Raw genomic sequence first — 26,366 nt, forward strand, 5'->3', positions numbered from 1 at the left:
GTTTGCCTCTGATGAGGTGTCATCCTGGAAATATGCCCAAAACTAAGATGTCCGAACTAAAATGTATATAAAGTCTTGTAAATGAAATGTCAAGTGGTCCTGAGAAATCTGGTTGCAGACGTTCGGTGCTTTAATGTATGTGAAAATTCTTATGAATGATATTTACCAGTGGTGGAAGACCTAGGTGAAATTCAGTGACCAGTGGTACCCTTTTGGAACTGCTCGGACGAGTTTTGGACGTCACTGTTTCAGTGCGGGGTTTGCTTTTGGCCATGTTGATGGCATTTTGAATAGAACCCCGAAAATACTGTCTGTTGAGATTTTACAGTACAGGTATTGTGACAGTTCTTTGGTGCGAAAATGAAAATTGGCTTTCAGAGGAGCAAATGCGTCGAATGCGCAACGCTTGACTGTATGGAAAGTTTCTAACAAAATGAAGTGAATGGCAACTGCTTGGTAAGAGGTAGTTGTGTTGGTTCGTCGGTTTATTGAAAAAGTCTGGTTTGAGTGAGCCATTTTGTAGGGTCACAGTGGTGTCCAGAAAGTGAACGTCATACCAAGAAAAACATTGCAGTTAATTTGTTTGTATGATGAAACGAGTTTATGTCGTCAGTGAATAGTTTTTAGATTTGCCTCACCATGAAGATATCGTCAATGAAACGTAACCACGTGTTTGATAGAATTTTTTCTCGAGGTTACCCATACAGGTGTTGGCAAAAGGAGGAGCCATTTTGGTACCCATATATATAGGTCTTAATATATATAAAATTCCAATAGATTTTCTAATAAAGTATTACTTATTTGTCAATTATGAGTCATATCTTATTTCTCTTTTTTTGTCCGATCCTGACCCCCCTTCCCTTGCATGACAATGCGTTTAACACATTTCACAATATTTGACACAAAAGCGGTCTTATTACAATACGCGTGTATCCAGTGAACAAGCAAGCTGACACCTCTTTATCATTCATTCAGGTACCAGCCATTACCAGTGTATTGGTTATATTGTTTGTGCTCGATAATGACTGTACAAGAATAGTAAGGTACTTCCAAACTAAATAGGAGAACATATAGCACCAATGGAAGCAAAGTTATTTTTGCACGTTCGACTATGCAACGAATATTTCCATACGGTTTAATATTAACACGTTTTCCCCGCTGGAATCGGGTATCCCGCACTATGCACCGGTGTGAGATTGCAACGGAATATCCAATAGACAGACGAAGCAAGTACATATAGCGCCATCAGTGGCGGCGCCAGGAATTTTTAGTTGGGGAGGCTAAGGGGGGGGGGCTGAGCCAATTTTTTGGGTGGCTTACAAGACTGAGTGATCGCCGTCCTGGGGAAGGGGTATAAAGGGAGGGGGTGCCCCCCTCCCCTTTTGAAATTTTTCCCAATCCTGGAAAGGCCTACATGCAAAATGGTGGTATTTAGCGAGGCTTTTGTCACCTGAAAATTTCTCCAAAAATATGCATTTTTTTGTGAGTAACTTTAGTCAAATTAGAATGGAAGATACCAATTCACAGTTTTCGTATCACTAAAATATTACCTGCTGTGAAAGATCCAATTCCTTTGCTCAATTATTATATCGTGCTCTCTGACACAACTCCTGTTTTAGTCTGTATAAAACAAGGCTTCCTGCACCACAACTGAGTCACTGACTATTATCATGTGAACAATTCATCAAAATTTCCATTGACCATTGTAGCACTGCGTTATGGCTGACAAAATTTGGGTAGGCTATATTCTTTCAATGAGGTTTTTTGTTTTTGCCTATTTCAGTTGGGGGGCTAATGGGGGGCTGACTACTTCAGTGGGGGGCTAAAGCCCCCCCAAGCCCCCCTTGGCGCCGCCACTGAGCGCCATCCCTCCCCCCCCCCCCCCCACATACACATACCACTCCAATGTCAATGTGCCTCTGAAGTCGATGGGCTCTCCGTGAACACTTTAAGGCAAGACATAAAAGTAACTTGGATTTCGACCAATAAAAAATACAATATCGTTCGATAAACTTATATTATCGGTGGAAATTCCAGGATTTTCGACCGATAAACCTGGATTTTCCCGCGATAAATGTAGGTTTTTTTTCAAACGATTATCCATGTTTTCCATCGATAATCCAAATATAAAGCCTGGTGAAAACCCTGGATTTTCCGTTGATAAATCTTTATTATCGGGCGATAAACCTGGATAATCGATCGATATTCCAGGATTATAGGTCGATATTCTAGGATAATCGGTCGATGAAGACGATGATCCAGGTTTTTCGACCGAACAACCTAGAATAACTAATAATTGGGCCTTTAGCTAGTCATGAACATATGCTAGCTGCTGGTTTGAACTACTAACTTAGGTACTTGTATGTTAAAATAAACAAGGAGAAAATTAAGCTTTCATTTCCAGTCAAATATCTTCTCTCGTGGAGTTATCCCAATATTCATAAGAGAGATTTATATTAGATTTAACTCTCTTTATACTAGCTAATCCTTAGACCATAAGTAGTTAAGGTGATGCTCTAAATTATGAAAGTAATGCTGTGTGAATGACAACTAGAATTTCAAACATGCTCACGCCAAAAAGTAAAACAAAGTCACTTGATTTGAATTTTTTCCCCAAGTATATATAGCTATATATGAAATTGTATAATGAGCTGGAAAATCCAGAACAGTGAAAAAACTTCCATCCTACACTGGGATTTGAACCCACGCCTCACGCTTTATCTGCGGACACCTTATAGCAAACTTGACCATGTACGCTAACTGTATGTCCAGATGTTCGAAACCAGTAAGGAAGGTCGTCAGTTCACTGTAGGATTTTGCCACGTGAACAATTTTGCTAGTTCTGTTTTGGTGACACATTTAGCTTTACTTTCCTTACATGAATGAGGCATATATCATTGCAATGACTTCCCAAGCGGACATTTTGGTCTACAGGCAAGATTCTCGCTTAACGTGCCAGAGGTTTCAGGTTCGATTCCCTGATAAGCCCCTGTTATTTTAACGAAAGTACTATTTTGCTCAATACTTATCGAGATCTCCAACATATACCCACTCCAGCTTCACTGCCATCAACCTTTCCTTGCTATTTACTCAGTGGTAGATATTCCCCTATTGAATTTTGAATCTTGTCAAGAAGTTGTTGAAAAAAAGCACTGTTTCATGAAATTGACAATAAATAATGCTACGTAAAAAAAGTGACTAGGCCTGCATAGAAATTTGAGATTTACAACATAATTCGTGCCCAGCTGTTTTGAACAGGTGGTAAGAGTGTAAATACCAAATAGGCCTAGCCGACGAAACCTGCAAACAGTGAAAACGAGCACAGTGTATTGCCAAACTCCAGCGCGGAAAGCAATCAATGCCTGCTTCTGTAGACTCAGTGACCTAACGACTTCCTCTCCTTCCAAACTGTTTGATTTGAAACCGACAGTGGTTTACATCTTAATAGTGTTAATTTATCATTTTATACAAGCGGCCTGTTGGTCTAGTGGCATGATTCTCGCTTTGGGTGCGAGAGGTCCCGGGTTCGATTCCCGGATAGGCCCGTATCCTTTTGCTAACATTTTATTTCTGACGTGTAGTCGATTCAATCTAAGCACTTCCTACTTCCTACTAGCTGTGGCAATGCTTTAGTTGTGTATGCACTTTTGTGATGCATGAGATGTAAAACATGTTAAATTTTGCTTTTCCTACTTATTTCTAAAACTGTGTATAATTTCGTGATTCAGTGAAGTTGTCTAAACTTTTAGTTGCATGATTAGGAATGGCGACACAGTTTTTTCAAAAAATGGTTAATTTAAGTTACTAAGTTAACATAGTCAGTATATTGATGCATTGAAACGTTTTTGTACATACATTGCGTATTCTGATTAATAATTCAGAATATAATGAATACATCACGGATGAAACTGGAACACACATTCTGAGCATCCTGGTGAAATTTGCAAGCAATTCCTGCATATAGTGCAATCGAGATTTTGATACTTGAAATTGTCACAAATTACCCCATAAGTCAACTTGAAGCAAACAGTCGTGATGTCATAGTCGCACATTTTCTTGCATTTTTCTTCACTTTATTGTTTTGATATGGATTGACTATAGAGTTCCACATTTACCCAAAGGGAATGTGAAGTTAACAGTATCCCAACGAATGGGGTGTAATTCATATTGAGATATATTCCATGTTTATATGAAATTGAATTTAACTAAAAGAAACAAATTGTGAATGTGATTTTATGACATCATGCACACCTGTTCGCTTCAAGTTCACTTTGGGTACAAAACTACTCGACTTCAAATCTCGAAAAATGTCGGAATGTCGGAATCAAATGCAAATTTCACCAACATGCTTAAACTGTGCTACCCTTCCATTATGGTCGACAGTAAATGTCCATCTGAAACATCATACGGCTTTTGGTTGAGCGTCATGATTCTTGCTTGGGTGCGAGAGGTCCCCGGTTCGATTCCCGGGTAGGTTGGTTTGTTCTTTATTGAAATTGTACATAAGCAAAAAGCATGCTTCTCTGTGTTGCACTCAGTTATATGTATATATATATATATATATATATATATATATATATATATATATATATATATATATATATATATATATATATATATATATATATATATATATAATTGAAATCGTAGTGAGTTGGAAACTCCAGAACAGTTGACACAACTTCCAGTCTCCACCGGGATTCGAACCCGGCTTTATATGCGGCCACCTTAACCACTAGGCTATGGACACTGGTGGTATGTCCAGAGGTTCGAAACCGGTAAGGAAGGTCGTAATTCCACTGTAGGCGTTTGTCACCTGTATCGACCAATGCTAGTTCTGTTTTTGTGACATATTTGTACATATGTATATATTTGGATTCATTCAAGTGAATTTACTTATAATCATAGGCCGTTGGTCTAGAGGCATGATTCTCGCTTTGGGTGCGACAGGTCCCGGTTTCGATTCCCGGATATGCTCGTATGTAATTTTAAAAAGCAATGCTGTTGGCTAAGCGCAACATTCTAATCGATCCTTGTGAAATTGTCAGTAATCTGAAAGAAATTAGGGAGTTGTTCTACAATGTTATTGTAGAAAGAAAAGAAAAAGAAGTTTCTGCTTGTTGCACTCACTTATGTTCAGTCGAACAATACTTAAAACGGACAAGAGCAAAGTTAATATTGAATTTTTTAAAGAATTTAGTGAAGTCGAAACTCGATAATATTGTGATGTGTATTAGTCATGTCCTACAAACATTGCGGAGTTCTATTGCGCAATACCATTTGCGACGTTTCCGGTGTGCCATACTGAGTTTAACGTGGCCGTGGATGCGTACGTAAAAGTTTTTAGGACCTCCCAAATTACACTTAAATTAGGATGGATTCTATACTGCATTGCAAACTGAATGTTTCTTAAACATCACACGACCCAGCTGATTATTCTAGTCCTAAGAAGAAGAAAAAACTACTGTAGACCTATTTCCCTGATCGAATTCTCAAAAGTCAGAGAGATTCGTGGAATAGGTAACTATGCGTAGTACTCGTAGGCAAAACCTATGTCAATATATGACCTAGGCTAGGCCTTTGAGAATTTTTTGCAGAACTTCGAAAGTGTACACTGCTTAACTATACCTACTGCTATATCATATGCCTGTAATTTACGTATAATTGTACTGCAATGTTGTTTTAAATTCCTCAAATTAATTAAATGGGTGTTCGTTCTAATGAGAACAGGCTCAGGAGTACTGTATTGTTGGATAGATTTACTATAGCCTAGACTAGCAGAATAATTACATGCCAGAACTCAAAGCCAACCAGAAATATTTCTGTGATATGCTGGAAATCCGACCGATGATTATATGATTATATTAAATGCTGTTGATAAATAAATCATTTAACAAAATGTTGATGCTTGGGAACCAGTAATACTTATGTAAACATCGCTGTTCTGCTGACGGTGACAGCTGGGGGTAATAGTGATACCTAGGGCCAAATCATACAACTACTTGTCTGGCAGGTACTTAACCAATAAGAGGGCAGAGTCTAAAATCTTTACTCTTGATGACAGAGGATGAAACGCACGTTGACCATGATCGGCATTTACTTTACACTTTGTTGGAAAACATGCTTTGAAGCTAGTTGAATGACAAGTTGTCCTTCAAATCCACAATATTCTCTCCAGTAAATCCCTAACAATGCTTTGACAGATTCAAGATTAACAATAATTCATGGTATCTAATAGAATGGTACTGAGAATAGTCTCTTTCTCCTGCCATTTCTTTTTACCAATCTCCACATGCAGATCACAGGTTGACAATTGTATCGGTAAAATTTGTGTTTATCAGTACCAAGTTAACTTTTAATAGTTTATTATACAAATAATAAATGGTTATGAGTGCAATAGTGCAAATATTTCATGAGTTGAAAGATGGAATGTTCCATTCAACGAGGCGCAGCCGAGTTGAATGGAACAAATTACATCTTTCAACTCATGAAATATTTGCACTATTGCACGAATGGAAACCATTATTTGTTTTATACAACACCATCAAATTTGGATATAATTGGATGTAAAATGCACTCATGCAACAGATTGTTTTGAACAGACAGGTTTCTCTGCTCTCTTACCATTGAAAAAAGTGCTATCAAAAAAGTATAACACATGGTTCTATTTCATAGAGTGCAATAGAGCGGATTTTGCATGCAATCGACAAGCAATTGACCAATCAAATGGCCGGAATTAGGTGTTGTATAAAATTGAGATATTAAATGGTCTAGTTTTATAAAGTTTGTTTGATTCTGATTCAGAAAATTGGTCCACTCTCCCATTTCAATTTCAGACTGCCAAGTTATTGTATGTGTTGCAAGGTTTTTGAAAAATGTTGCAAATGTAATCCCAAGGAAAAGGAAAGAAAAAGAAAAGGCTCAGTTATTTTGTCCTTACTTGAGGGTTAATATGCATGTATTCTTGAAAACTTCTATAACATCTCTCAGAGTGACTTTACCCATAAGTAATGTTACCTCAAAAGTAAAACGTTTCAAAATGTTTTTGTCTCCACAGAAGTTTTACAACTTTGCTACAGGACAGGTGCTGGTAAATTGTGGCTAAAAATGAGTATCCCAGCTGCTGTCTTTTATGGGGTCTGCTCCGGCTCCCTAGCTTTCATTAACAAACTAGCTGTGACCACGTTTGACTTCAGATATCCAGCATTCATACTGTTTGCTCAAATGGTCTTTACAGCAAGTATCCTGAAGATACTGAAAGTTGCGGGAAAGATTAACTTTGCCGGTATCTCTCTTGAAAGCAGTTGGAACTGTGCCATACCTTCCTTGTTTTATGCCTTCCATGCCATGTTTGCCTTGACCGCACTCGGCGATCTCAACATCCCGATGTACAATGTGATTAAACGTTGTGTGCCACTCGTGAATATCTTCCTGGCATCCTGTCTCTTGAAGGAAGGGCGGCCATCTTGGAAGATAATATCAACCGTGGTGGTCATTACTTCCGGTTGCATAATAGCAGGTAAAAAGGAACTAAATTAGGTTTCAGATGTTGAAGTTTTGTTCTAACTATTGAGTACGGTAGACAGGAGAACTTGCATAGAAACTAAACAAAATTGTACATTTTTATTGTTTACCAGACTTGATATGATTGGGTGAAAAGATAATATAAGATACCTGGTAGAGTTATACTTTAGAGAATTAACCACATTTGCAGTTATTTACTTTTGCCAAAAAACCACACTCTCTTCCAACTAATCAATATTATTAGTCCTGTAGGTTAAAACAGTTGATTACATCACCTCTAGAAGCAATCAAATTTGTTTAGATGATTATTAAGAAAAATATTTTATGGCAAAAAATAAAATTTGCCTTGAACTGATTCTGGGCATTCAAAAACTGAAATACATAAAACTGTTCAAATTCAAAAAATGGAGTTCCTATAATCTGTTTATCTCATGAATCATGAAAAATGAGAACAGTTCACTAAGCTAATTTTGCCAAAAACATTTCGTTAATTAAGAAATTAATGATCAAAAGTATGAACACTTTATCGTCTGAAGACAGATCTCATTCATGTATTCTGAAGTGCCGTGACTCTTGATTTAAACAAACTAATTAGAGAACGCACTGGAATGCATATTCAGTACCAACGAAGCTCTCCTTTCTCAAAGAACAGCTGATCGCCAATGGGACTAGCCTACTAGTGACAACAGTATACTGTGTAAAACCTAGCCTATGGTAACACATAGTACTACAGTTGGTATCACAGACCTTCAGACATCTTCACAATCTCTCTCTGACTAGGCCCAATTGCATACCTTTACTAGAACTAGGTCTCTGACTGGGCTACTAATATTATATGAAGACCTAGGCTACTACTGGTAATAGTAGTCCTGCTAACAGTTAGCTCAAGTTCAAACTGAGTTCGATGATGCTGATCGAAGGAACACTGACTCACCATCTTTGTTGTACATTCAATTCAGCAGTAATCTGGCTTTCAATCTCCTATGATATGAAAATAGTTGTCCAGTGATAAAACCTATAGAAGAGAAGGAATTAAGTCGAGAAGAAAACAACTATCTAACAGGATTATTATATATTGTATATGTACAGTATGCAATGCATTATCATGTTGATCCTACCATGGAGCTAATTAAATAAATATAGGTCATGAGGCAGTTATTTTTACGACGCTAAACAACCACGAATGTGGGAGAAGCTCGCAAGGGTTTATGGATTACAATTTTCATGTCGGTGGCTTCCAATTCAACATTTTAGCTCAAATGTAGAATCTAAAACTAAAACTTTGGTAGTATGAATGTGTTACACTGATGAGTGATGATGCCATCACTGTTCAGTGTTGCATATTCATGACTAAACTCACATCTAGGCATGGTGTAGCTCTTATAATGAGAACCCGTTTTTTCAAAAATGTTTTCAAACTTGTTTACAGTTTTCAAGCTGTTCCGTTACTTTTAACAACTATCACTGTCACGTTCAGTCATTAAATGACATTTTTCGTTTATGAACAACACCGGTGGTACATGGAAAAACAATTCCTTGTATCTTTAATATTCATTTATATCAATCTGTTATTATTAATTTTTTTCATTATTAATTTTTTTTGACATTTCAGGATTTGGTGATTTGGATTTCAGTCTGGCTGCATATCTATGTGGTTTGGTTAGTATCTTCTCGCAAGGTCTGTATTTGACTTATGTACAAAAACTCGGCATCGAGAAGCAGCTGACAGCTCTGGAGCTCCTCTACGTTAACAGTATCAACTGCATCCCTCTCTTCCTGTTGTACATCCTCCTCTCCTGGGAGTTCGTCGATGCGGTCAACTTCTTACGGGACTGTACATTTGAGTTCATCCTGGTATTTTTGCTAGTCATATCCATGGGCTGTGTCTTAAACTACTCTCTGTTCCTGTGTACGACCTTGAACTCTGCCTTGACCACCAGTATCGTCGGCGTCATTAAGAGCGTGGTGACAACGGTCATAGGTATGTTCACCTTTGGCGGTATACAACCCACCGTTCTCATCATCACGGGAATTTCTATAAACACCTTGGGTGGGATGGGGTATACCTACCTCAAGTATAAGGAGAAACAAGAAGCAACTGATTTACCAAAGTGATTTTATTTTTTCAAGGGATTTTCTGGTGGCACAAGGTCATTGGTTAGTGAAATTGTTAGAAATTATCACATCATAAGTAAAACTTTGTATGGATATATAGTATGATTTTTTTTCAAATTAGTGAGAGTTTGAGCTGAAAATGTCTTTCTTTGCTTGACTTTATATTGATATTCAAATCATTTATGAGGATTATAAAAAACTTTTTAGAATTAAATTGTTTGTTGATGAACCTCCAAATTCATGGAACATTTATGACCAAGCATATATGCCAAATGTACTATCAGATTTCATTGATAAATCAACAGTAATATTATGTCAAGAAGTTAAAACTTTTGAATAAAGAAAAGCCCATATGCCATGAGTACCAACTACTATGATCCACTTCCTCAATATAAAAAGTGTATAAATTCTATTAACAATACCAAAAGTTTAGGAAAAATATATTGAAGACGTGGTTTTCAAATAACAGTGTTAAATATTCTCATCTTGCCATTGGAATTTCCCTTTAAAATCTGCTGATTGTTCAGATTTAACACTCAGAGGACTAAAATATGTCCTCACAGCGTCCATGCAATAATGTCTTTTGTAATACCAAACTTTTCAATACAAGTGACAGTAGCAGAGGAGAGTTGGTCTCCAAAGGTGTGAATCTTTCTTTCAACCAAAAAATATTTTCGGAGCTCTGACTTTGAATTAATTCATCTCAAATTTTTCTTGCTTGCACATTTTTATTTATTTTATGATTCAAATACTCTGCGTGTTTGAAATAGTTTTGTAATTTGCTACTTTTCTATGGAAGTTTTATATTTTTCTAATTTTTGTATGTGTTGGGTAACTTTCCTTTTTTGTACTTTTTACCATATTTATATGTAAATAGACATCTGTATGTGGATGGCTTACAATTCAAATGAAGTTTGTATTGCTTGAACACAGTGTAGCCTCAACCATGTCTATTTGACATGTGAAGTAGTTTTATTTAAATTTATGAAAGTAGCCTACAAGTCGTTAGTAAATTTGCTCTGTTCCCCAATCTCATCAGGCCTGATAATATGTAACCATCAAATCATACTATCACAATTCCACAACAAGGTACCTTTTTCCCCCAAAAATTTCACTGCATATTTAGCAAGAGAGAAACAAACAAATTCTAAACAAAGGTGAAGGCAATGTTCTTGAATGATTAGTATCTCAAATTTCCAGCCAATGCATTTGAATTATCCTCTTGGATTGAAAAATAAACAAAATTTGGAAAAGAAATACTGTCCGAGTGTACTTGATTGGTTGATTTCATTGCTGGAAGAGATGATTTGGGCCAATAATGTACGTTGTTTGTTTGTATGTATATATGTGTATATGTATGTGTGTATGGGTGTTTGTATGTGTGTTGTATGTATGTGTGTATGCGTGTTTGTATGTATGTATGTATGCTAGTGGTTGTTCCTTAGTATTGGCAGAGCATGTAAAATTGGGCTGGAAGGGCAAAAATGAAAGCCATCAAGTTAGTGTGCTAAAGCATTTGAACAGAACTTTCCTTGGGATGGTTGTAGTAAAAAAATGTGTTGAAGTTTTAATTATGTGTCACTGTTATTTGTATTTCAAGCACTGTTTAGAAGACAGTACTTTGAAAATGCACTGATGATGTATATTTTTATGTGTGTCATAAATGTCTCGGTAGAGTGTTTGCAACCTTCAGTGAGTATAATAGTTCAAAGCATATGTCATCACACCTTCCTATGACAATTACAATAGGTGCCCGGCAAGCTCGAGTCGTTCTGAGAAATATTCGACTGGTCTAAACGTGGATGTACCAAATAAATATGGTGAATTAAGTAAGGTAGCTTTGAATTACCATATTTTTTACTGACTTCTTGTTTGTCCTATTTATTAACAGGTACTTGTCCACATAACCTTTTAATCCACTTCATGGAAAGTACCAAACCTACAGGCATTTATATCAAATTCCTTAGTTTACCTAAATTTGGTCTCGTTCACCGAGATGATGATGGTAGATAACAAACAAACAAAAATCAAAATAAAACTGTTAGCAACTGCTTATCCACTATTAAAAAGGGCCTGTGTGAGAGAATGTGTAGAAGTAAAAGGGACTAAAGTGTCGATCCTAGCAGGATCTTCCGGAAGAAGATCCTGCTAGGATCGGAAGGTCAGGCCCTTTTACTTTTACACACACAAGAAAAACAGAAGGAAAAACAATGACTGGAGGTTTGCCTAGGCCTTCTTTTAAAGCCATAGGAATATATTTTCTACTACTCCAACTAACAAGTATTTTATGGAAACTTTTAGCATTAAAACCCATTGAGCTTTCATCCACTGTTTGCTTAGACTGTACCTTTACTGGTAAAGCTATTGCAGTAATAGAGCAAATAACTGTGTTAGTGATATGTTTTGTTTCCATCTGATTCAGCTTGCTAAATATTACTGGATAACTTGAGACCCTGGCAACAGGTTAAACTGAAATACTACACTGTTTATATATTTATTTTCTATATGGTTTGTGATAAGAATATCCAACAGATCGTTATTTATTATTTGATTAAAAACAATATTGAAGAGAGAATTCATCATGTTTGTCAATTCTTATTTCCATTATTTCAGACATATTAGAAACTGACTATTTCATAAATTGGTATCAATCTTAGTATACATACTATGAGTAGAATGTTACATACGATTGTATTGACCCTCTTTGATTGTTGATAAAAATTTCTTAGCTTATAGAATGTTATGTTAATGCTCTATTTTCAAAATGGAAATTTTTCAAATTGTATTTTTTTCAACACAAGTAAATCATGTTAATAGAAATAATTTGGTTTGGCATGTTCATATTTATTCTCCTTGTATTTAATGGGTAGAGTATAAAATATGAAATGTGATATTTACTTGCTCATGTTAAATGCATGGTAACATGCTGAAAGTGACAAATATTCCTAAACGTATATTGCAAATACTCTGGCAATAGTCTGATGATGGAATTACTCATGTAGGGCTCACTAAAATGGTCGAGTATAAAAAAAAAAAAGGTTTTCAAGAACTTTGTTCAATAAAGCTTTGCTACTCTGACGAAGAATTGAGTGTCTTTATCTCCTCTGGTATTTGAGAAAGGGGTCAGACATTTAGGCAAACTCTAGTGGCTAAGATACGGGGATGTTGATGTGATGTTTAGAGGAGCAGGAATCTGTCTGTTTACACATGCCTCATAATTCTCATCGAATAGTCTTGAGTTATGTTTGACATATGCTGGTGTTCATTCACTATCACCATAAGAAAAGGGAAACAAAATGAGATTACGTAGGCTTTATAGCACTTAATAATTGGCATTCTATAAATAAAACGTATTCAAGAAAGCAGGATGACAATCCCTGATCAAAAATAAAACTAATTTGTCGAAAATACTAAAATCATCATTCTTTAAATTTCAAGTTGAATAATTACCGTCTCGTCCAAGGCCAAGGCCATCTCACACGATTTTACAACACTAACCCCCGGATCATTGGTAACATGTCACAGCCACACACCAAAGTATGCACAATCACAACAACCCCTCCTGGGGATACTAACGTGTACCACATCTACGAGTCCCCTATCGGGTCTTCTCATAGGTTGTAGCCACAAACCGGGGCACGCAACTATATTTACAAGTTACCTCAGCAAGTCCCATTTATACACCTGGATGGAGAGAGGGAATGGAGATAAAGTGCCTTGCCCAAGACACAACGTGATGATCTGGCCAGGACTAGATTTTTAAAGGTACTCAAACGTAAAGTACTCGCCCTGAGCAAGAATCAAGTTCTTTAAATCGAATACTTAAACGCATCCGAGTACTTTTGATCGAGTGTGAGTACCGAGTGATTGCAAATCAGTACTCGAGAACTACAGCACTATACACTGCAATAAATTAGCACAACACCCGGCAGGCATTTTCAAGTTACACGACTTTTGTCGTTGACCCTAAACTTGTTCGCAAGATACATCACTTCCGGGTATAAACCCTCCTTGATCATAACTGCCACAAATTGTGTAATGCTGGCAATTCATATAGTATATAGAGAATCAGTTTGCTGTTACGTGGTATTCAACCCATCGCCATGCTAACGTACACAATGCATTTTCTTGACGAGAACTCTATACTTTGATAAACACATTATTTATTTAGTTCCTTGCAATAAAGGGTTTGATACGTCTTAGTAATGACAGCCTATTTACCTCTTTACATATATGATCTACATGTGCTTGCCATGTTAGGTTGCTGTCAATTCTTAACCCTAATAACTTATCAAATTGTACATTATTAAGAGCCGTGCCATCAATCTTTACGTGGAGTGTACCCAACATTTGAAAGTGTTGCTAGTCGCTAAATTAAGCATATTAAAACCGTTCTCGTTTTATCAGTATTCATCACCATTTTGTTGTATTTACACCCCTCTTTTATGTTTAAAACATCACGTGTTTCTTATTAAAACAGCTAAAGAAGTAAATATGAATGCACAGAGAGATAGATACATGTGTATATAACATGTCTATATCATGTTAGATTTGTTTTAATTAACAAACCTAGAGCTATGCAATTGTAACAATATCTTTACCCCGTATTTACATAAGGTTCACTTGAACATCGTGAGTTCTTGACGTCACACATTCCATTCTAATCATAGAACCCCAGGCATACCGCCAAGTATATGGAAACTGCATTCTTGGATGACAGACTCTGGGAACGCGAATCTACAGACATTACATTATCATAATTTATCATTTATGAGACACGTTAGCCGCAACAATGTTACGGTGTATGTGTGATGATGTACTAAAATCTTTGCTGGCGGTAAGGGGGGGGGGGGGGGTCAGTCTACACACTTTGAATGATGTTAGGCTTTGTGAATACACGTTCGGTAATTATTGTAATTGTCCAGTCTAGCCTGAGTCTTATGCCAGTGGCGTGCGCTAAGAAGTAGAGGATGGCGCCCAACTTCCATCACCAGTCGGGCGACATTTTGCAGTCAAAGAAGAAGAAGAAAAAACAGTCCTCAATAGGTTCCTCGAAAGGCAAAGGCTTATGCCTCTGCCTAAATCAGTGAAGGAATGTAGGACCGCCTCCTATGCCCTCCCCTTACCCACTCACACGTTCGAAATCATGCGAAAGTCACTGCTTTGTGCGGATATGTCCTTGGCACTAAAGAAAAATTCATTTGAACGATATTAATCGTTTATGTAACGAGCTTGGTAAATTAATCTGTCAAAATTCAGGTTCCTTCAACTGTCACCAACAAAATCTTCCATGTTATGTGCGGTATATACGGCTCTGTAATGTATTTTTTAGCAGCGCCCTCTAAAGATCCGCAAACTTCGGGGACAAACAGTTGGAAACCCGTCACGCCTCCAGGTCAAGTTAGGTCACTGGGCATTACGTCAACGCAGCACGTACGAACGCAAGATCTCGTTCTGATTGCAAGAGTTCCACTCACAGAGTTACACTACACAGGTAAATTAAGCTTCCTTTTGTCATCTTTCTTTGCCCAAAAAGGTATCATTAAAATGAATAGGCTTCTTTGAGATTGATAGGGAGTAAATATTCCTTATTATCGAGTGATACAGCGAATCGTTTTGGTAACTGAGTTGCACAAAGGAATCATGGGTGTAGTGCAGTTTTGTTAACATTGCACTGTTTCAGACCATGTGTGTGCTGTGAATGTGATACTATAGGCTCGCCAGTGCTTACTCTGTGTAGCCTATCACTCACTAACGTTGGGCTAGACCTAGCCTAACTTAGTCTAACGCTATGCCTAAGTAGGTTATCCTATTCTTATGGATGGTTCCTGTTTCAAAATTACCCCTGCTGTGCCTAGCCACCGTGAGGCGAGATTGTTTAGTAGGTTAGGTGTAACCAGGTGTTGGACCATGTACCTTTTGAAATTGGGCGACGGTGAAAGAGCATGACCCAGCCAAGTTGTAGCGTAGCCTCTATTTTCAGTAGCGTAGGCCTACAGGCAACAGTAGCTTGACAGTTTTAGCGAACCAATAATAGGTAAAGCGAACCAAAAATTGACATCAGCATTGACGCTCTTTACCAATTGGAAATATTTCTGTGGTTGGGCAGAAATTTCACTTGGTATCACAGGGAGGTGCTCACGTCGGGAGTTTGCGCCCGGTAGTTCTGAATGCCGCCTGGCAGTAACAGCACATCCCTGGTATCAGTATTTACACTGTTTACTTTTGACAATGAAATAACATAGGTGTTTAATTTCTGTAGTTGTGAAGCCAGTGCATTTGATTGAAAGTGCATAGGCCTATACAAAAATGGCTGTAGTTAACCATGGAATCCATAAAGAGGTTACAGTATGGCCTACATTAATGTCTGACTTAATCACGTTATATCACTCTGACAACTATTTTCAGTAAATTTTGTCAATTATGGATTAGGCTACTAGTGTTTGAAATTCCATACATCATACCGATTACCAGAAATGCTGTGTCAGTTTCTGGGTTTGCAAATACTTAATTATTTACATGTGAAAAATTAATGTTTTTTATCCAAGTTGACCCTTCATCTGTTTCCTTCAGTACCAAGTTGAAAAGGGATAGATGGCAGGCATCTGAAAGTAGTTGGAATGACAACATTGGAGCTTCCCATTAGTTTTTTACTTTCATTAGTAAATCAATGTTTTTTACTCTCTTCATCTTTATAGACTCATCCTAGTTCTATCAACTTACAATTAACATACAAAGATGGCTATTCCACCAGGTTATTCAGATCTAGGAAAAGCTGCAAGGGACCTCTTCAGCAAAGGTTATGGTAAGTGTAGTTGGGAATAAAAACTTCACAGTATTGAAACCCCTGGGAAGAAAAGCCTGTATTTATTTAAACATGCACCTACAGCACATCGCAGCGGCTATGTGGCACTAAGCCATGAAAGGAGTTCTGGTATCAAAGAAAAGAATTAAAAGTACCTTTATTCATACCAGAGTTTATTTTAAAGACTGAAGATTATTTTAAACAGAAGAGGATCTCTCTATGGTGAAACATCCTGATACAATATTTAGAAATAATATGAAGCAATATTTAGAGTCAGTTTTCTGGTTCTGTAGTCCATAGTAAATCTAATTCTTGGACAAAAAATGTTGACGTTGGACCGTCTTGCAAATGCACTGTGGTCATGATCTGTTTTCCAATCAGTGAACCAATATGCTTTTGTAGTTTACAGGAAATGGGTAATATCCTAACTTCCTACACAACCTGCAAAATGAATGTATATTAAGAGCCAAGATGGGCAGACCACTTGCCCCTGCTACAAGTTAGGGACTGTGACATTATTCATGAAAAATGCACAACTACATCACAAATTGTGCCAAAAGAAAAAGAAGAAATGATTTATTCATTAAAAATAAAGACCCTGAATTTTTTGGTATCGAATAGGGACAGGTATTCTCTTTTTTTTTTTTTTTTCCTTTTTTTTTTTTTTCCTTTTCTTTTTCTTCAAACTTCAATCAAATTCTAAATTTTCAAGTTTACCAACTGTCATTAACATCAAAATAATCTAGTTCTCTTCATTCCTTTTCATTACCACAGGTTTTGGATTTGCCAAACTAGACATTTCAACGAAAACAAGTGCTGGAGTGGTGAGTAATGCAAAGTTGATGGTGTCTGAGACCATTTGTGCCACAGTGATTGTTGTGTGTATTGATGATTCAACTTCAAATATATTCTTAGTTTTCATACAAAGAAACCCCAAATACGTCAAGTGTTGAAGTGATAAGATTCGTGATAGTATTAGCATCACTGGCTCATAAGCCTCAGTGAACGTGATGAATTCTTCAGCGTCAGTCTTTTGTATTTCAAAGAGTAGACTGAGTGGCCGCTACTTGCTCCTGAGTCTACAGTATGCCATTTGATATGGTGAATTTCTTCAGGGAGTCCTCCACACTGTTAAGCTTTTAAGCTTTATGGGAGTTTTCCCTCCACTTTGTACTTTTGTAGAAAAACAACTGAATAAGTAAAAAACTTTGTCTGTATGCAGTGTTGCTGTATCTTTTTTAAGGTAGTAGCATCGATAATTTGCATTTTAGGGTTGTTTGGTTGTTTTGCAGTTTGAACTTGACATTTATGTACATGTAATGCGTGACAGTGTGGACAATTATGATGGCGTGTACAGGCAATATACCAATTGGCTGTTATATCCTACATGGTAATTTGAGAAGGTTGAGTTGACAAGGCTTGTACAAGAATTTACAAATTCTGATAAATTCTCTACCGGATTAAATGCCCAAAGCCTTCATTTTGGCCAGATATCCAGCCTGTTATTTAGTACAAAGTTGAACTCTTAAAACTTTGATTTACCCAATGTATGACAATGTATGTCTTCACACTGTCACAGTTCAGTTCAATTTTGGGTAAATTTTGTAAACCTACTTAAGAAAATCAAGTATGGAAAGATTTGACACATGACTGTTTTTGTGAATTGGCAATATAATACTACCCTGTTGACCTTTGAATCTTTACCGTACCCTAGTAAGTTAGATTATTTCATAGTACAGTCAAGTTAGAAGCTTATGAAAGGCAGTGATGTGGCTCAGTGTAGCATGTAACAGACCTAGTGAGTCTTAACAATTGTTGAAGTCATGTCAGTTGAACCTTGACTATAATGTCAGGTAGGGTATAAGTCTCTTAACCATTGGTGCTCTTATTTAAGTTCCTTCCAAAGTGTTGCCAGTTTCGCAAAAAAAACTTGCTCAATTTTTTTTCTTTACAGGAATTTACCATTGGCGGATCTTCAAATAATGATTCTGGAAAGGTAGATGGCAGCTTAGAAACAAAATATGCATGGAAAGATTATGGTACGTTTTATTTTGACGGTTTAATCAACTCTTGTGCCTTTAATGTGCTCTCTCTTGCCAAGGCAATACACGCTTGAGTACAAATATATTGTTTGTTGGTTGCAGAAAAACATTGCTAACAGAAGCACAGACAATGATGATGTACAGTACTGTACAGAAACAACACTAAGTCTAGCTTTCACATCAGATTTGACAAAATATTGATAAATTTCTATCACCCATCAAAGCTGGTGTTCTGTTCACCAACCTATCCATCTTCTGCATCTTAGTGACATACTGGTCATTGTTATCTTTGGTACAATTTTTCCGAAACCTAGTTTTCTGTGTGGACAACCAAAATTTAAGGCGTGGTTTTCTGAGGGACAACCAGAAAAAAAAACTTAAAAGTCCACCCTGCATTTTTTGGCCTGCCCAGATTTTTATGTTGTGCCATTATGTGTTTTTTTCTTGTATTCTTTCCACAGGTCTCTCATTCAAAGAAAAATGGAATACAGACAACACCCTCTGTGCTGAAGTGAGCATAGAAGATCAAATTGCTAGTGGACTGAAACTGACCTTTGACACGAGCTTTGCCCCAAACACAGGGTAAGTTCCAGCCACCTTAGACCCAATACTAAAATGTCAAAATTTAATAATATCGACTGTTCAGTTTGTTTTGAGTAAACGCCTCTTGGGTTTCAGACCATGTAGACTGCTCCCATCCAGAAGCTCCATGTGTGTGTAAATTTAGTCAATGTGGGTATATAGTTTGAGTTATGCATGGAAAATGACTACCAGCCAAAAAAATTGTGTAGCCACTGTTAGTGGTGAGGCCATATGGGTAGAATTCATACACAGTTTATGGCTGTCTTACTACAGAACGTTAGGATTTAAATGACGAGGGAAGCTCATTTTCCACAAGCCTCCCAATGGAGGCAAAGTTATGCAGCCCAAAATGAGATGACTACTTTCTGAGAATTTTTTTTGTACTAGCTTGCTCTCTACAGTAGCATGTTGCTTCAACTTTTCTTAGGTAACATAAACACATTCATTCAAACCTCCTTTTTATCAGATGATTTACCTTAAACCTTGTCTCGAAATTCAGGCTATTTACCGATTAAATTTAACTTGATTTTGTCATTTGCCAGTACGATGCAAAAGTTGTTAGCGTTTTACTGCCAGTGCAAAATTAAGGTTGTTTTTGTATTAATACCAAGGAAAATGCAAGTGTGGAATTGATTTTAGCCAGTAGCTTTCTTATGCACTGGCATTTCTTAAGCAAGTAGTTGAATTATTGAAATTTGTAGGCCTGTGAACATTTGCCAAACATCTAAGACAGAAGCGCTTGTTTATCAATTACTTATAAATTTGGATTGCCCGGAAGCCTGATATAGAACTTTTCCCAGAATTTTAATAGAGATTTGATAGATTTTGGTGCTCTATGTCTCGTCATTGCTGAGGAAATGAATGTTATTAAATTATAGAAATGAAGTTTCATTTGATCACAAACCACTTTTTGGATCCCATTTTATACAGGAAAAAGACCGGCCAGGTCAAAACTGTTTACAAGAGGGACTACATGAACGTGAACGCAGATGTGGACTTTGAATTTGCTGGACCAACAATCAATGGTGCAGCAGTCTTAGGGTGAGTGACCAAGGACAATAGTGTGCTTGATGTTTGGCTCTGTGTACTGCAAGAGGTTCTTTCTGCTCTCGTAGAGCGTTTATCTGAGGACAATAGTGTGCTTGATATTTGGCTCTGTGTACTGCAAGAGGTTCTTCTGCTCTCGTAGAGCGTTTATCTGAGGACAATAGTGTGCTTGATGTTTGGCTCTGTGTACTGCAAGAGGTTCTTTCTGCTCTCGTAGAGCGTTTATCTGAGGACAATAGTGTGCTTGATATTTGGCTCTGTGTACTGCAAGAGGTTCTTCTGCTCTCGTAGAGCGTTTATCTGAAGACAATAGTGTGTTTGATGTATGGTTCTGATTACTGCAAGAGTCTTTTCTGCTCTCGTAGGGCGATTATCTGTGGACAATAGTGTTTTTGATGTATGGTACGGTGCACTTAAAGAGGTAGTCCACCTTTTGTCGTAGGACATTGGTATTCTTGTTGTTTCTGGACTGTGTGTTAAAGAGTTATTTGCTGGTCAAGTGGGAGTGTATGCGGACAGTTTTATGCTTATGTTGTGGTGCAGTACTTAGAGGTATTCCACTGGTTTTGGGTGAACTGTTTCCAGATGGACGCCAGCTTAATGTACAGGTACTGTGCACTTCTAGTTGACAGTTAAGAATCCTCTGAGTGTTCTTTGTGAGTCTGTAACCTTCAATTTATCTTGGGTGACTTTATTTCATATGTCTGTTTGACACAAGGGGCAGTATGGACAGTACACTCTGTGAGGATTTTTTCAAAATGTCAGTTTTCTAATTTACGTAGAAGAGACCAGTTTTTCCTTAGAGTCTGCTACGAGTTGCACATTAGACCGTCGCTCTGTGTGTGTAACATGCTGAGCCTAGTTTTAAATTATTCTTTCTGCCAATGACCTTTTCTACTGTAAGTTGAAATAAGTGCATCGTTGTTTACATAAGTTGATCTTATCATAACCTACTGAGATAAGGAAAACGAAACTGATAGTTGGTATGTACGTATAATTACATTTATATCTGTATGTATGCAATAAGTCGTGTTGCGTAAAGTGATAATTAAAGTATGTCTGTTCTGATTCGATATCATTATTTCAAGCCTTTTCTTGTTTTAGTAAAGGGTAATGCTCAGTGTTTGTTAACATTGTGTAGGTTGTTATCAGTAAGAGATAGACAGAAATCACTAAAAACCTGTTACATTGTCATGTTGCTTTCTCCTCTCTCAGTTACGAAGGTTGGCTAGCCGGATACCAGTTTGCTTTTGACTCGTCCAAGTCCAAACTTACCAAAAACAACTTTGCCCTCGGCTACAAAACCGATGACTTCCAGCTGCATGCCTCAGTGTAAGTAGTAATAGCAGTATCCTGTCATGAACCTTACCCTTGTTTACTGTAGTACTTGTAATGCCTCTAGCTGGTGGACAGGAGAGTAAGGGAGAAGCGTAGAGAGGATATTGGGAACCAAGGAGAGTGAAGTCACTGATTCTGTTTTGTTGTTGTACTGTGTAAGGCCAGCACATGCAGTAGGAAACATCCTGTTAGCAAGTCATCTCCATTTGCCATTCTTCAGTAAATTTGTCTCAGTGTATTCAATTTCTATGTGGTAAGGCCCTTTTGCAGAAGAACAGACAGGGGGGGGGGGGGGGGTTGTGGGAGAGGTGTAGAGAGAGTAGGTTTAGGAACTAGAGGACGAGTGCAGTCACATAGCAGTTGTCTTTGTATATTTCATCCGGCAGGAACATAGAAGTCGTTAAAAGTCTGTTTTCAGAACTTGCCTGATAGAGATGTTTAAGTTATTTTAACATCAAGTCCACGGTCCTACCTAGCTGTCATGCATTCTGAGCATGGACTTTGAGGGTTAGAGTCGTAGCTCAGCCCCTCAAGGAAGGTCCTGGGATGTGGGCCTGTTAGTTTTCGGACCACTGATTTACAGTAATAGACAGTAGATCTGTTTCCAGCTTTTTGGGTTTGTTGAATAATTGATATCATTCACTTTAAAAATTCCAAAACAAAGCATCCCATTAGCCTGACGGTTCAAATTTCATCGAAATAATGAAGACAATTTTTTCTCATTTTGTTCATTTTTGAAAAAATAATTCATAGTCTTGTGAAAAAGAGTCTTGGAGATGATTTTTTAATGACAGATAAAAGGTCATGTTCTTTACCTCAACCTAAACCAACTTATTCTGAAATAATTTGATCTGATCTCGTCGTATCTCTATTCTTACAAGTTATTGGTCACTTGTCTCTCTCACAGGAACGATGGAAGCGACTTCTGTGGCTCAGTCTACCAGAAGGTCAACGACAATCTGGAAACTGCCTTCAACCTAGGCTGGACCTCTGGATCAAACGCTACCCGCTTTGCAGTCGGTGCTAAATACACAGTAGACAAAGACTCCTCTTTCAGTGCTAAAATCAGTAACACCAGCCAATTGGGACTCGGCTACAGCCATTCTCTCAGAGACGGTGAGTAACTCGATGGGTTTGTTCTCCTCACCAACATGAATCAGCTATTTGACAGGTGGATTTACTTGCACGGCAACTTAGTGGTGGCTATCCAATATTTAATTCGCTCCCCATTTACCTGTCTCCTCATTATCCGCACTCTCGCACTACCGTGTCTAGAGTGAATTGGTTATCTTTTTAGGGTTATATCCTAAGCTTGCATGGTTCCGTGAAAACTAAAAAAAAAAAAAAAAATTTGCTAGCAAAAAAATTGAATCTGGCTCAAAAACAGGCAGAAAAGCTTTTCTCTTGTTGCAATTTACTTTCATATTGCAAAAAGAACAGCAAATAGGAGAAACCAAAGTCAACAAATGATGGAAGCTTTAAGTTAGTTTTATCCAGTATTTGCAATTTCAATTTCAGGTTTTTCGGTTTCTTAAAATTAAATATAGTACCGAAATTCGGTCGGCATAAACCGGTTACGATACTAAAACCGGCTTCACATGCAAGCTTATTATGTGCTCATAAGAAGGAAGGTCATTGAGGGGGTGCACAGTGCTTAATAGATTACCAGTTCACTCATAGGTATGATAGAGGGAGGGTGCTGAGGTCGTGAGGAGACAGGTAAGCTTGTCACTCGTAACTATCCAAACCTGTCGAGTGTTGGAATTTACATGTTTAGCTCATTTTGTCTACATCGATAAAAACAATGGAAAATTGGTCAGTATATGTCAATTCTCAGATCCAGTATGCAGGCTGTAGATTGTATGCTATGGGTTATGGGTTACTTGATAGGCCAGGAAAGATGGCTCCCAAAAAGCCATCAATCACAATTAAATAATTGAATGAAAGCAATAAAAAATAAAAAAATCATTAATTCCAGCCAAAAGCTCGCTGAGATCAGTACCCATCTCTTGTACAAACATGCACAACCAGGGCCAGATTGATCTACCCATCTTACTGTGGAGACTGGGGCATCAGGTTGAGATGCCAAAGGTAGCAAAAGTGCTAGTTTGGTCCATGGTCCCAATTGAGCTGTTTATTTGAAGGCCCTAGTGTGACCAGTTGGATCACTAAGCCAGTATCAATTCTTGCACCTGTTCACCCTGTGCATTTCTAAGGTTCAAAGAAGTCTTGGTAGAAATAGTAGGAAATTGAGTTTTTGTTTCAGTAAATGTAATTTACAAATCGGACATGTTTACCAAAAATGTTGTAGGTTTTTGTCAAATTTGGTCGAAATTTCTATGGTTGCCATTTTGCTGTGATCCGACTTGGTGGAATTTATTCACATTAGGTGGTTTTCTTTAGGAGTGGTGACCCCTCACAAATATAAGTGATATAAGTGAAGCACCAATTTTTAATGTAATCAGTTTAGTTGACTTACAACATGGCTTAAGTTCTACTTTTGATCTTTTCCATCTTTTCGATCAGGTGTGAAACTAACTCTGTCATCTCTCATTGACGGCAAGAACCTGAACCAAGGTGGACACAAACTGGGCCTCGGCCTGGACCTCAAGGCCTGATGGCTCGTCTAACAATTAAGGGAGCAAGGGGTGCAAACGTGACAGATATATTGCTGAAGAAGTATCTATAACAACCAATCAACTTGATAAAACCCAATTCAATTTGGTGTTTTTGTGTGGCAGAGTTTTACTCGTTGTTTTCCTAGTCATTGCGTTGTGTGTTTGTTTTTTGTTTTATTGGGGGAGAGTTGGGAGGGGGAGCAATATACGGTCTTCCTATCCAGACTACTCCATGCCTCATCAAATATTCCCTCTATATAGTATTGCTTACACTAATCCTGTATCAAACATAAAATGTTGTAATTTGTCATCCAAGTCCCCTTGATTTCTGAGATGCTGTATCAGTTTCTAAGGGCAATGAAGGACTTGATGAAAAACATTGTTTGGTCTCTCTTCCATCCAACTCCCTCTCCCATATACCCACCCCCTTGCACACACACCTGCTGTAGGCTAGTTATATTTATAGGAGGTGTGCTGATTTATTTTTCCATAAATGATGCATGATATTTTATCAAAAAAGTTGTTCATGCTATAATTAATACTGTTGAAAAGCAAGACAAATCATTTGCCAGCAGAATAAATCTGTGCTACATAATAATTGCATACCCAGAATTTTCTCATCAGCAGCATGTTGCGATGGTTTATGCTAATTGCTGATAATCTGGTTGAGCGCCCTCTTTATGTGTACCTTACAGTTTCATAAATTTAAGAGGGGCTCTGTGAAGTTGATGTTGAATTGTTTGAATGTGAATAATGACAGTTAGAGGCCTCTCAGTGGAATGCTTTATTAGAAATGAATTCCTAAAGGATACTGGCTCATTTTCTTTTGGTTTTTTTGGTTTTTTGAACTAATTCTGGGGAATATTGAAGACATTATTGAGGTATTCTTTGCAAGTACTGTGTATTCCCATTATAGTTAACCAAGGTGATTGTCAACTAATAAACAAGTATAACATGATTGAAGAAAAACTTTGATGAAGTGGGGAGGGGGGAGGAGGGGATCTTTTGATGAAGACAAAATGTAAACAAATTCACAATGCTTTCTTGCCTGCTGTAGTCTGTGCTGTGGGGGTATGAGTGGAAATGTTTGGTTGTATCTTGCAATGAGAGCTATATAGGAAGGGGTAAGCTATACACCAATAAGCAATTTGTCTTTTCTACAAAATATGTTGAGATGGAATATGTATGTGAGATATTGACAAAGGATGACAGAGTTATTACACATCTGCCCACTAGAAAAAAAAAATCTCTTTTGTTTTGTTTGTTGTTTTTTCGTTTTGTTTTTGTCATCTCATTCATTTTGTAGTTTTATCTTTGGTCACGAAACCTAGAAACAAACATTTTTCGTAATTCCGCAAAAGTAGCCAATTGTCATTCATGGACACCATTTTCTTGCTTGACATTGTTACATTGTCTCCCAACAACTTGACACTCTGGAGAAATACCGACACTTGGCCAGCCAAGCTCTATGCACAGGATAACATAGGCCGGACGAGTTTATTGGACATATAGGAACCTAGACACACATTGACAGTAAAATAAATGCGAGGCAAACTTACCAGAAAGGGACACAAATTCAACTGCATCTTTGGTTGATATGACAAAACTAACTCCCCCTCCTCTCCACGACCCCCCCCCCCGACACAGCTAGTTTAGTTTGAAAGTTGTGTATGGGAGCTTGAATCTGATGTCACCGTGTCACTAGAATCCATGTCTTGTCGTTTTATATGTTCTGTGTGTAGAATGAATAGTGTTGATACTGAAACACTTCATTGGGTCGTATTAAGAGGTGGTTCAATTGATATGTTAGATTCAGCATTTGCAAATACCCATCTCCATTACAGAAAATAAAATATTGTAATAAACAAAGAAAAACAAGAGTAATTGAAGCTCATGCGGCTCGATGATGTCATATTTAGACTTAACCAAGTCTTATGCCTTTGTGTTTGAAGGAAGATTACATCTATGAAATGTAAGAAGATTTGCCTTTAGCTACTTTGTGAAGTTGTTCATAAACTATCTCTATCACAAAGACCAACGAAGAGCTTGGCATTGTGCCTCCTTTAATGTAGTAATTCTAGAACAACCAACAGGTTTTAGCTCAGTCAGTTGATCTGACCCCCCCCCCAACCCTCTCCCTTTCTGTCTGCTATTTCGTACAAAAGTGTTGTAGCTTGGCAACGCTGGAACGTAACACAACGATAAACATTTGGTAAGTCTGGTGGAAAGTGAGACATGGTAGAGAATCGCAACCATTTTCCTATGTCAGGGCATATTAACCACATGACAAAATTA

General features: G+C 37.6%; 2 protein-coding genes and 1 non-coding gene across 3 annotated transcripts; all 3 read left to right on the forward strand.

The window, feature by feature from the left end:
* Window positions 1-3,473: 3,473 nt before the first annotated feature.
* Window positions 3,474-3,545, forward strand: Trnap-ugg (transfer RNA proline (anticodon UGG)). Its single transcript has one exon. It is a non-coding gene; the product is annotated as a tRNA-Pro (tRNA).
* Window positions 3,546-5,276: 1,731 nt separating this feature from the next.
* LOC139968765 (uncharacterized) lies at window positions 5,277-11,757 on the forward strand. The gene is made up of 3 exons (XM_071973126.1): window positions 5,277-5,520; window positions 7,058-7,519; window positions 9,137-11,757. The coding sequence occupies exons 1-3, from the start codon at window positions 5,403-5,405 to the stop codon at window positions 9,637-9,639; spliced, it is 1,083 nt and encodes a 360-aa protein (XP_071829227.1). The 5' UTR covers window positions 5,277-5,402; the 3' UTR covers window positions 9,640-11,757.
* Window positions 11,758-14,979: 3,222 nt separating this feature from the next.
* On the forward strand, window positions 14,980-24,991 carry LOC139968766 (non-selective voltage-gated ion channel VDAC2-like). The gene is made up of 9 exons (XM_071973127.1): window positions 14,980-15,133; window positions 16,338-16,444; window positions 17,219-17,268; window positions 18,399-18,483; window positions 18,948-19,068; window positions 19,999-20,109; window positions 21,331-21,447; window positions 22,361-22,569; window positions 23,980-24,991. Exons 2-9 carry the CDS (start codon window positions 16,378-16,380, stop codon window positions 24,069-24,071), a joined length of 852 nt encoding a protein of 283 aa, XP_071829228.1. The 5' UTR covers window positions 14,980-15,133; window positions 16,338-16,377; the 3' UTR covers window positions 24,072-24,991.
* Window positions 24,992-26,366: the final 1,375 nt, after the last annotated feature.

This window comes from Apostichopus japonicus, chromosome 6 (assembly GCF_037975245.1).
Source record: "Apostichopus japonicus isolate 1M-3 chromosome 6, ASM3797524v1, whole genome shotgun sequence".
In the NCBI taxonomy this organism is placed as follows: domain Eukaryota; kingdom Metazoa; phylum Echinodermata; class Holothuroidea; order Aspidochirotida; family Stichopodidae; genus Apostichopus; species Apostichopus japonicus.

What these genes read in the sequence shown, in the direction of transcription:
- LOC139968765 (XM_071973126.1), top strand. Translation starts at nt 5,403, where the DNA reads ATGTTTCTTAAACATCACACGACCCAGCTGATTATTCTAGTCCTAAGA. An exon ending in CAGAGAGATTCGTGGAATAG is followed by an intron (nt 5,521 to 7,057) that starts GTAACTATGCGT and finishes TTGTCTCCACAG; the next exon opens with AAGTTTTACAACTTTGCTAC. An exon ending in TTCCGGTTGCATAATAGCAG is followed by an intron (nt 7,520 to 9,136) that starts GTAAAAAGGAAC and finishes TTGACATTTCAG; the next exon opens with GATTTGGTGATTTGGATTTC.
- LOC139968766 (XM_071973127.1), top strand. Translation starts at nt 16,378, where the DNA reads ATGGCTATTCCACCAGGTTATTCAGATCTAGGAAAAGCTGCAAGGGAC. An exon ending in AGCTTTGCCCCAAACACAGG is followed by an intron (nt 19,069 to 19,998) that starts GTAAGTTCCAGC and finishes CATTTTATACAG; the next exon opens with GAAAAAGACCGGCCAGGTCA. An exon ending in CAGCCATTCTCTCAGAGACG is followed by an intron (nt 22,570 to 23,979) that starts GTGAGTAACTCG and finishes CTTTTCGATCAG; the next exon opens with GTGTGAAACTAACTCTGTCA.